This window comes from Puntigrus tetrazona, chromosome 23 (assembly GCF_018831695.1).
Source record: "Puntigrus tetrazona isolate hp1 chromosome 23, ASM1883169v1, whole genome shotgun sequence".
NCBI lineage: Eukaryota > Metazoa > Chordata > Actinopteri > Cypriniformes > Cyprinidae > Puntigrus > Puntigrus tetrazona.
Window position 1 is genome coordinate 3,288,123 of NC_056721.1, and position 12,056 is coordinate 3,300,178.

At 39.3% G+C, this 12,056-nt stretch overlaps 1 protein-coding gene across 1 annotated transcript; it reads right to left on the minus strand.

The window, feature by feature from the left end:
• Window positions 1-10,833, minus strand: LOC122329174 (serine/threonine-protein kinase pim-1-like). Its single transcript, XM_043225372.1, is given in 10 exon segments — window positions 1-11; window positions 5,419-5,582; window positions 6,957-7,144; window positions 8,685-8,770; window positions 8,924-9,094; window positions 9,243-9,435; window positions 9,437-9,625; window positions 9,735-9,785; window positions 10,011-10,105; window positions 10,467-10,833. Coding segments are annotated over 10 exon segments (1,515 nt in total).
• Between the last annotated feature and the right edge of the window lie 1,223 nt (window positions 10,834-12,056).

Genomic DNA, 12,056 nt, shown 5'->3' on the forward strand with positions numbered 1-12,056 from the left:
TCAGTTACTAACTGCAAGAGAACAAAAATTAACAGTTACACAATTGGCATGAACATCGAGCCTGACTTTCAATCCATATTCCAATTTTTTTTTCTTCTAGATCTAGAAAGTGTTGACGTCTCTACAGAGTCTCATGCCATTTGGACAAAAAGCACAGTGGACCGCATAAAATTGTTAAGAGGACGAACAAAGCTTTTATGTGTTTAAGACGACATGGGTCTCAAGTGATTAATGACTTTATTTTCTCTAATCAAATTTACACAACAAACTTTGACATTTAGTAATTAACAACAACAACTAATATGCTAACATGAACAACAATTAAAGGCAGATGAAAGCTTAAGATGGAAACAGTGATTATAGCTTGGGATTTCAGACCTACTGGGGGCCGCAAGGAATGCTAGGAGGGTTTTCTGATCAAATTGTAAAAAATTAAATTGTGATATTTTTGTCATTAAAAAAAAAAAGTTTAGGTGTTTGCATAACATCAAAAGACAAAGCATATTGACACTAAAAAAGATTGCTTACTGTGACGGCCTAAGGCGTCGGCCGCACAAGTGTGGGTATTTGAGCTTAAACACAACATCAGCGCGCATTTGTAGCTCAAATGCTCACACATGCACCAATAAATATTCATGCACTTTTTTACACCAGTTTAGTTGCAGTAATCACACACACACAGCATTTAAATTTCGAATGTCTTTTATTTAGTTTATTTTTGCATGTCACTGATTTATAGGGCCCATAAATTAGTTACAGTGCACACCTTTTCCCAATTTTCTTAACAAATATTTCTTTTGAATTGAGTTTACCGGGAGATGAGACTGCTGGGGGGAGCGCGATCCGGTCCGTCAAAGATCTGAGGCTGGGCGGGGGACACAAACTTATTTGATTTTGGTTCCACCGGGCAAACCAACTACGGAGCGGACCTGGGAGTTTTGAAATGGACTATTTTGCTGTTTGATTTAATTTGTGTTTGTTTTGCTAGGATAATTTTGTTGTTTGAGTTTTTGTGGTTTGTTTATAAGTGTTTATTTGTTAAAACCACTTATTTATAGCATGATATGGGTTTGGTTAAGTTTAATTGTTTGTTTCCTCCCCTGTGTAATTAGCCATAGTTTTACCTGCTGCTTTATAAGCTGAATTTGTTTGAGTGGAAGGGGGGGGTCTCTGCCATGCCACGCCACTGATAAGGTTTGTGCTCCTGGTCTGTTAAGTTTTCTTTATTTGAATTAGTTATGGGTTGTTTTTGTCTCCTCATGGCTTGGTTTCCCCTAAACATCAATAAAATCCTCAATTGTGGAACGTTGGGCTTGTGAATTGTTATTTGCCGTGACCTCTCGGTCCCTTACACTTACTCTCATCAATTCCAAAAAAATAAATCAAAATTGATTTAGGAGCTATTTATAATACTAATTAAAACAACAAAACAAAAACGTATAAATGCCTTTCAGATTTTAGAATGGGGGTCCCTTGACATTTAAAAATGTTTAAAACCCATACAGCATAGTTTATTGAAGCTGTGCAAAAAGATTAGTATTGTTGTAGTCAAACTATCAATCTGACTATCGCATTAAAAAACACCAAACATTTGCTAACAAATCTAGATTAGCTTTTGAATTTTTAAATTTACCTGAACAGAAAGCTTGAATCAGCCTTCTGCACTGTATGGGTGGCAGAATTCCATCGACGTCCTCAATCTTTACAAAGCTTAGGTCATCTACACCATTTACTCCAATAGCCTTCTGAACCATTTCTTTCACAAGCTCCATAGTGGCATATGTTCAAGCGGGAGAAGTAACTTTGCGCCTCTGTGGTAAAAGCAAGTGGACTGTAGTCACTGAGCTTGTCAAGATTTTTTTCGAACACTCCAAGCTCAGGCACCCAACTGACAGTTTTTAGTCGCAGCAGAAGTAGGACAATAGCTTCACTCTTGATAAAAATGCTAGCTATTTGCCCTAACTCTAGCTGTCCCTTGGTGTACTTTAGTAAGACATGCATAACGTTTGCGTATGTAGTGCCTTTAACTTGGACTTTTCTGTGATAACGGAGTTAAACGAGGTAAGTCCAAAGTCTGTAACTACTTTTCTTATTCCTCTATCATAGAGCTCTGGATAAAAAGTAGTGGAGCACGAAAGTTCAACTTGTGGGCTAAAGAAACTGCCATGACCCTGATATGCCTGAAGCAACTGGTGTCTATAAGCCAAGGACTTTGTCACATTTTTAAGTTTTTACTTGACCTGATGCACCTTTTGAAATAGCTGTGCTTACTTTCATAGCGCATGGTCCAAGTATGTATGAGTGGACCAAACTGTAAAGTCAAGTCAGCATAGTGGTGTAGATAGTGGTGTTTTGGTCTGAGATTTATATGTGGAAATAACCGTTGTCTCATTTCCACATATTCTTCGATCAGCACTTTCATGTAAGCAATCTGAGACTCTGAAAGTCTAGGTGCACAAATTCTACCAACTCCTGAGTAGTAAGACAAGCTGCCAGACAGCATCATCAGCATCTGCAATTTTGTCATGCACCAGAAGAGGCAAAAACCTCAGAAGCCACCTGTTTTGGGCTGCATGGCCTCCGAGCTTTATTCCTTTGTTGAGTACATCATTTGGCTCGTTTCTGCTTTCACCAGGAAACAATCTGAGTCTATCATTAAGCGAGTCATAAGTGAACCACTTTTTTGTTTTAATCAAATACTGCAAGCACATTGCTAGATCATAATCGACAACACCCTCAAACAGGTCATGTGCTAGGGCAGGGCGGTAATCCAGGCTGACAGACATGGAAGTTAGACAGTTTGTTAAAAACACTGTTGCCTTTAATGCTGTGGGGCCTTGATGAACAGACACGAACCATAAAAGGGGGAATCGCTCTAGAACCAGGTCGTAAAACCGCGCGTCCTCCGCACCCTGGACCATAAAGGCAATCAAGATGGTCCGCAGAGCGATGCAGAGCGCCACAAAGTCTGCCAAACGTTTTCCAGAGACTGTCGCTGCAGTGAGCTCGGCCAATCCGAACGTACCCACATCAAGATTGGGATGATTGAAATGCAACATCTGGTCGACAGTCCGATAACCCGTTCGGCGCACTGACCTGGGACCAGTTCTACCAAGCCACCAAGTCAAAAGGTGATGAGACTCCCGCCGTGAATCAACGTGTGTTCAGGACAACCTTACACTTTCAACCCCCCCAGGGAGTTTCGCTCTGTCCCAACACACATTCCTTAAAAGCGCGCCTTTTCCTTTTTGCTACAACAAAGGAACTGCCAGGACACACATAAAACTACTAAACGAACAATCTAAATGCCTTCCTTTCAAACAAATATAGGTTCATTTGCAAATGACTGTTCAATAAATGTTTTGGGATGTATGTAGAAACCGCTGTGTAATCTTCAAATAATCCGCTAACAGATAGCGTTCCATAAGCACTAGATAATGCATGTTTGGTGTCAAGTTGAAGCTGATGATGTTTCCAATATCGTGGTGAATGAATAGGTGTGTTTGTTAAAATGCACAACAGTGTATCCTATTTATAAACTTTCGATAAGAAACAGAAGTGCAGAATGTCAGTTCTAACTGGGATAAAGTATGCACGAAACCGGAGTCGAAAGCAGGCGTGGACACGCCCCTTCGACCTCGGGATTGGACAACTGCCCAGGGCACGGCCCAAAACTTGCACCTCAAAACGCAGGAACAGAGCTCCCTCAATGAGTCGAGTCGAGAAGAAAGTTTCGGAACCACCAGGAGTCGCAGGGGAATTCGGGTCACTGCAGGAATCGCCAAGGAAACGGAGAAACTTTGGAACTTGGAGAAGTTAGAAGACTCCCAACGAGAACGACCCGATACCCTCGACTCCGGTCCGCTCCGTTACATCACTCCACGGACACTCACTGCCCTTTCCGTAACCAACCCGGTTCATCCAAAGCGAACCACCAAGCTAGAGAGACTTCATTCAAACGGCCCGGGAAAGCCCGACCACGTCATCCCACGGACGAGCCTGACCAATCAGCAAGCCGGGATTTCTCCAGACAAGCTGAGTGGTAAAACTACCTTTTCATCTCTTTACTGAATCGGCGCAGACACATATAAGCAAAGCTAAACCCTAACTTTGCTTTGTTGGTGCTCTTAGTGCAATCTCAGAACTAGCTAACAGACTTTGGACAGACAATTATCCATCTTCCCTTCCAACCCGTGAATATGTGTATGAATGTGTACGTGTGTGTGTGTGTGTGTGTGTGTGTGTGTGTGTGTGTGTATGTTAGTCTTCTCAGTGTAGTCTTGTCAATTAGTAGGTACTGTTTAATAAATTTTGTTTCATTATTACGAATTCTTGTTTGTGTGTTATGTGACTGGAAAGTTAAACTCATGCCCAGATCCGTTGCTACCTGCTCGAGGTAAAGCTAAAATCGGATAAAAGAGGAAAGTCCAATTGATTTATTTTGCTGATCACAGAGTAAATTCATATTGGTAACATACATTTAAATTGCCCTAAAACGCTGGACGTATTAGGTGATTTAAAGGTATATTTGAATTACATACTAACGTGAATCTTTTAAGATTCAATTCCCCAAACTTGAATTAAGAGCGAATTCAAGTGTTAATTCATAATTATCATAATTAACAAAAGGTATAATACTACAATGCCATGGTGCATGGTCATTTCAGGGTGTCTTTCCAAGTACTGCACAGACTCCTTATAAGCAGCGGGATCTCTCAGAGTGACAACTGTGAGAGGTTGGAGATGAATTCATCTCTTGTCATTAGACAGTATCTACAGAAAAACTCAGCAGAGCTGAAATTTTCTGTAAACCCACCAATCATGTGGGAGCCCAAATTATCTCCCATTATGCATGCAACAGTTCCCCTATACAACTTTCCCTCAAAAGATATGCCTTTGGTTTCCAGCTCACTCAGGTCTGACACTACCTTAGTGAAAACTTTATCCACACCAAAGTATTTGCAGTCTTTTTCTGAACATAGAAGTACCAACTGTATTTGATCCACAGTTGAACGGTTGTGTGGATGAAAGTTTGCAAGTGTGAAGTAGACAGCTAAAATTTTGTGCTTTTGTTTGGCAGATCCGAGTGGATTAGCAATCTCAAAGGAGTCTTGAAAAAGCATCACCTTTAAAGAGTCTTGGTCTGACGCCAACATAGCATTAGATCTAATGACATGGCCATCAATGAAATCACACAGTGTACCATCCTCATCATGAAGATGCTTACAGCACTGCTGAGTTGCACTGCCCTCTTTTAGCAATAAACTGAGGCTTTAGCATCTAAGGCCTTGTGCATAGGACTTGTGCATAGGACTCTGCTCATATGCACTTTCCCAAGACATCTTAACAACTCTGCAGAAACACCATATTTTTCAAGGTCTTTCGACAGCACATTCATTGTGTATTCTTGTTGAATACCTTGAAGAGTCTTCATTTCATTTGCCATCTCTGTGATTGTGGAGACTGGGACTAAATGCTTTGCCTCCAAAGCCAAGTAAAACAGAGCTAAATTCTCTGTGTAAGCATCTTGCACTTCATCCTTCCTTGGGTCTGCATCAGTCACATCAATTTCATCAGGTACACTATCGGAAACATGTGCTTCCTCACCTGAAGATGACTGTACTGCAACCTCACATAGATGAACAGGTGAAATGTGGGTGACATTCCAGCTTCTATGATATCTGGAAATATGTGATGAAAAGGATGTCTTTACATTAAAAGTCTTGGAACACCCATAAAAGGGACAAGTTATAGTCAGCCCCTCTTGTATGTGGCCACTTAAGTGAGACACAAGCCCTTTAATATCTGCATACTCTGTGCTGCAAAAATTCATTGAACACTTTAATTGCACAGACACGTTCCGGTTCCATGTTTGTCTGTCTGGATGTGTTCGTGACATATGAACGGCAAGCAACTGAATGAGGAAAACTTTCTTCCACAGTCTTTATGGCCACACGAAAAAAAAACATTGTGTACATGTCTGTGGGTTCTGCAGTGCTTTAGATATTGTGATAATGAAACGCATTTAAATTCACAAACACTGCAAGCCAACATGACTAATACAAAGTTACTTTTAAGTCTCGCACCAAGACAGCGCTTCATTTAAAAAAAAAAAAAAAAAAAAAAAAAAAACGATTTTAACTGAATGGCCAAATTAAGACCGGTTAAGAGAAGAAAAAAAAAAAAGTACCTGACCCTGATCCCTGACACACTTCATTACTAGTGTGGTGAAGTGACAGCCTTTTTTATTTTCTCAACATTTTTATCAATGTGCCACAACTTTATTAAAATGTGCCAGGCTTGTAATAATACAAAACTACATAAACTACAACAAACGAATAAGATATAACTAGCACCTTAAATACAATAGCAGCGTTACTAAAACAAGTTGTGTTGTATAAATTAAAAAAGAACAAAAACTAAATGCAAAGATATTTACCTCAGGGCGTTAAACCTTATCCCGATTAAGTAAACGGTTTGTTTTCTTGGGCACACAATAAATTAAATCGAATAAAACTAAAACATAAGGGCACAGTCACATATATCTTCATTATATCCACAAATAGCAATTAAATCAAAACTGGATTCAAATCACTGAACGAGGACAAGCACAACATTAACTAAACGGGTCTAAAACTAATAAGACAGCACCTAAATACATTATTGGCGTTACTAAAGATTTAAATAATAATAAAAAAAAACCTTAAACGTAAATTTTACCTCAGAGGCGTTAATCTAAACCTTCTCCGAATTTGAATGAAATGTGTTAATGGCGCTTGCCTCTCACGCACGCGTTTCGCGTCACAAGGATCTTGCACCCACAATGCAACGCGTCATTAAAAATTACGGAAAACACTAAAAATACGGAAAATTCCTTCAAATGAAAACAGACGTTTTTACTGTATTTTTACGGATTTTTTTTTACAGTGTAGTGTTTGATTTTATTGCTAACTTACCCATACTTCTCTACCATATCAGCCACAAGGATGTTTACCAGCTTCTTACCGGCTTTATCACCGTCTAAAAGTCTGAAGGACACCTTAGATGTTCTCACAAGCTCATCAAAAATATCAGCATCAACATCAACTCCTGCAAAGTCTTTAGGATCAAATTGGCTCCATGCGTAAGTTGAGCTTTGTTGAAACTTAGAGGTAGAAAGTACCATAATTAAAACACCACTTTAGTGCGATCACAATTTTATTTGGGATTAAGTCCATTTATAATATACTGAATATCTGATTTAAAAAGAAAGTTACGGATATTATGATTATTATGGCTTTTTTATATATGAGTAATAATAGTTAACTTCAACGTAAATAACACTAAGAATAAAATTACTCTAAAAGTGAAAAATGTACCTTCCTTAATGAATTCACAGAAGTCAAAACCGCCATTTTCACTGGTATTCGGATCCAGTTTGGGTTCCTTTAGACTCCACTTGAACCAGCATTTCTTCAGAATGAAACACTCTCACAGGATAATCCCAGTCAGTCAAGCTAACACAAAAATGCCTATAGTATCTACAGCTAACGTTAACTCATAAAAATAAACATTAAAAAGCCAGGTCTGCAGCACCCCTCGAAATAAACGTACTTTTGTTAATCTAACGTTAGCACTATACAGTGCATTTATACGTTGTTCCACAGACTATATTTAACAAAACGGCAAGCATTTCTAGCGACTAGCTAAAATGTTTTATAAAGCTGGTCAATGTGTAAGATGGCGCCCACGCTTCACGATTTAGGGTTTGTATGAACTCAGTATTTATTAATACGCTCCTTCATTTAGGAAATCCACGGACACGTAATTAGAGACCTAGTTTAGACCGCATCCACAATTTGAATGAACCTTACTGAGGTAACGTTATTAGTACAATGTGGTCCCGATTTATCTTAAAGTCACAAATTGATCAAATGTGACTTACACGACATATACTCCTGTGCATGTGTATAAAAATAACACTTATTTTAGCTATACCATGTGAGAACCTGATTTATCTGCTTTTTCTTCGTCTTCAAGTGAAATAAAATGGCGGACATAGTAAGTGGAGGTGTGGCTTTTTTGTTTTTACACCTCTTTGGGTTAAATTTCACAATGACACCGTCTTAAAAATAACAGCAGTGTAATTTTATCACCATGTAGTGTTTAAACTATGTCAACACTGTTCATTTCTCCCAGCCTGGCATAGGCTGTTTTTTTCAGTAGGTCCAGAAAATTTTACACAAGTGATTTTTTTTTGTAGAGGTTTTATTGAATAAAATGTAACTCTACCTATTCAATAACTTGAATATATTAAGATCAGTTTGAGGAGCTGACAGGAACGGTCTTTGTAAAGTCTACATTAGTATTCCTGTTTTGTGCGCTAAATTTATAATATTCTCCATCTTCATTTCCTCTGTTTTGTGCACACTTTTTTACAGTATAAAATTTGCTCCTTGGTTTCGTGTGTTAATTTCTTAGAAATTTGTTTTTCATTTCGTCCATTAAGTTTGCTCTTTTTTTTTAAACTAAGCTTGCTGCTCCGAGACTCTCTGGTGAATGGCTTGTGCAGTTTTGGTCATCCGCTTAATGAGCGAATGACAGCACTTCTAGGACTTTCAGAAGAGGGATTCCTGTCATCATCTGCCTTCCCTCCTAAGTCACTCTGCCTGACTCTGAGCTACTCCTGACATTTGTCCTCGTTGAAACCATTTATGCTGTAGGATCTCCTCAATAGTCGCTCTCTTAGTTGGGTCAACAGTCAGGCAGCGACTTATCAAGTTCTGCAATTCTGTACAAATTTTTCATTGGTTAGTCATGTGTGTTCTTTCATGTCCATGACATGCTAACGTTGTCAAGTATGGAAATATGTAGCATGTATTACACTTTGTGTGTTTAACAATCTTAATGTCACTGTGTTATTGGTAGTTGATTGTTCTCTCACCTGTGGATACTCTAACGTTAAAACTCAGACTGCCATGCATCATGTCTTCAGGACTTCTAAAGGGTCGACATTTGCACATCATTGTGTACATCATTACACCCAGAGACCAGACGGTTGTTGGCTCTGCCTTGTATCTTAAGTCGTTGTAGTATTCAGGCGGGCAGACTCCTCCTGTTCATGAAAGCAAGGCATATTCAGGTTACAAAATCTATTTGCAAACAAATGTCACCAGAAACTTGACCAAATGTCCATTTGTTTTCATTAAATCACTACTCAGAAGTTTGACTTCTCATTAGGCCTCATAGTAACGCCAACTCACCTATAAAACCACCCAAGTAGCCTGTACTTTTGACGAGGTCACTGCAGCCAAAGTCTATTAGTTGGACTCGGTTAGTCGTCGTGTTGATCAGAAAGTTATTCAACTTAATGTCCCGGTGAAAGACACCTCGGTCAAGACAGTGCTTGGCCCCGAGCACCGCTTGATACATCAGGCTACGTGTCTGTAATTCGTTAAGCCCAATGCATGTTGTTAACCACAAATTTGAGCAAGTCCTTGCAGGGTTCCGGATGTTCCAGGATGAGGATGAACCGATCCTCCTCTTCAAACCATTCCAGCATGTACACAATGTAGGGGCTTAATGGAGCCTGTTTCAGCAGCAGATTTGCAGCCACTTCTGCAAACAGTGGCTTTGAACAGCCAGGCTAACATTATAGAAAAAGAGTAATTAAAAGTTCAATATAACATTTCACTTCTGTTTGCAATGTAATGTAGTTGGTATTTAATTATGTACATTAAGTTATGTCAACTTACTAGTTCAATATAACGGTCTCTTTCACACTTGTGGATGATTTTGATAGCAACCTGCAAAAAATAAATGCAATCAATGAATAAATAAATGAAATTATAAGTATGTTACAAATGGGTAAACTGATTATATTGAATCTGCAACTTTATACACATATATACACACACATATATAGTCATGATCACAAATATTTCTATTTAAATTGATATTAAAAATGTTTTGGTCTAAGCACTGATCGATATCTTCTATATACATTTGGTGAATAAAGCGGTGATTCCTACCTTCTTGCGTTGATTTTTTGAAGTCCCCTCGTACACAGTGCCAAAGCCTCCTTGTCCAAGCTCATCTCCCACTTCATAAATCTCATCAAATGGTACTGCAAAAACATACAAAGAGAGCATGTTAATATATGAGATTCAGTCTGACATGAAACCCTGTGGCAGTGCTAGAATAAATACACACATGCAATTCACATCAGATACATGGAGAATAAATATGCTCAATGTTTGAAACTAATGCTACGCCCAAAATTGAACACAAAGCACGTTCAAATTCAAATGTAGTACCTACTCAGTATGAGATTTAGAGTTCACCGTAAGTCAACATGTAACAGAAGGATTCTTTCAATTGCTTTTAGTCAATACTACTTTGTCAACAGTTATCATTTACGTTTGGAATACCGTATGAGGAATTATACATACATGTATACGCACACAGACAAGTGGAAATAGACTCACCTGGAGTTGGACGGCTGAAACAGGCTGCTCGGGTTTGATCCTTGATTCGTCTATGCTTGCAAGCAGCTGGAAATTTTGGGAGTACTGGCTCAAGAGCTGACGGGCCTGGAAGAAGATCAGCTGAATCCTGCAGACACGTTGGTACAAAACCAGGCGGTTCTTGACCAGGATCAGGCAAACCAGACAGACGATCTTCTGTAGGATCAGTCAGATCTTGTAGAGCCATGGTTTCATGGACAGATGGATCCGACTGATGATCAGCTGAATTCTGCAGACATGTTGGTACAAAACCAGGCGGTTCTTGACCAGGATCAGACGAACAAGACAGATGATCTTCTGGTGGATCTGTCAGATCTTGTAGAGCCATGGTTTCATGGACAGAGGGATCTGACCGATGATCAGCTGAATATTGCAGAGCCATAGGTTCAAGAATGTTTGGATCCGACTGAGGATCAGCTGAATCGGAGTCGGGCTGTGCACAAAGAGGAGCCACTTTGTTGTGCTTTTTCCGTGTTGATGCACATTTTACAGCCCGCCACAATCTTTTGAAGAGTGTGAGAATGCGTTTCTTCTTCTTTGTGTTTGTTTGATTTTCTAAAAAAAACAGAAATGGAGAGTTAAGAATTATCACCAGATATTACAAGGCACATTCGAACATACTTGTAGGTATTAGATAAACACTCAAAAGTGGGAAAAACAGGACAGAATTGAATTGACAGTAGACATACCTTCAGCTGGCTCGGATCAGCTGGATTTTCATCACAGTCTATCGGTGTGATGCTGGACAGATATGGCAGAGGATCAGGTTGATCCTGTAGAGTTATTGGCTCTAGACCGGACGGGCCTGGCTGTGGATCAGCTGGATGACAGTGTGCTGCTGGTTCGAGATCAGAAGGACCACACTGAAGATCAGCTGAATCTGTGTCCGTCACAAGCTGAGGAGGGGCTGTTTTGTTGCCTCGACGAGTGCTTTTCACAGCAAGCCATGTCTTCTTGAAGAATGCACAAAGGCTTTTCTTCTTGTGTTTAGCTGGTTTTTCTAAAAAAAAAAAAAAAAAAGAAAAAGTCATACACACATTTAATATATTAAAAAGGAATTGTTGCAACAAAACTATTTCAGAGAAAGGAATTTTTCACAAGCTTGTTGTTCACCTGCTGGGCTGTTCTCCATAGCTGCTGCTGCAGGAGAAGCCTCTGGATTTGCTCTGAAGGGTCAGTGATGTTTTTTCTCCAGCTCTTATTGTATTATCTACTAATATTGAACTCTTTTTAGACTTGAGCTCCATTGATTACAGACAGAAACACTGGTGCTGTAATGAAGCGCTGGAAAACAGTTATTTTGAGTGTTTGTTCACGTGATAATCTTTCTGCTCTGATTCTCACTCAATTGATCACACTAGATTAGATTAAATGTGAGGCGACGATGAATTTATACTGTGGAATGCTTCACTGTGACGTCACGGATTTCACGTGACCTCACGTGTACTCTGCACGTGCAGCGCAAGGGCCTCGCATAAACCGCATTATTTGAAAAGAGTAGGCTATTATAAATATTTTAAAAACAATTGTTCATATAAAAAGCAGAACGCA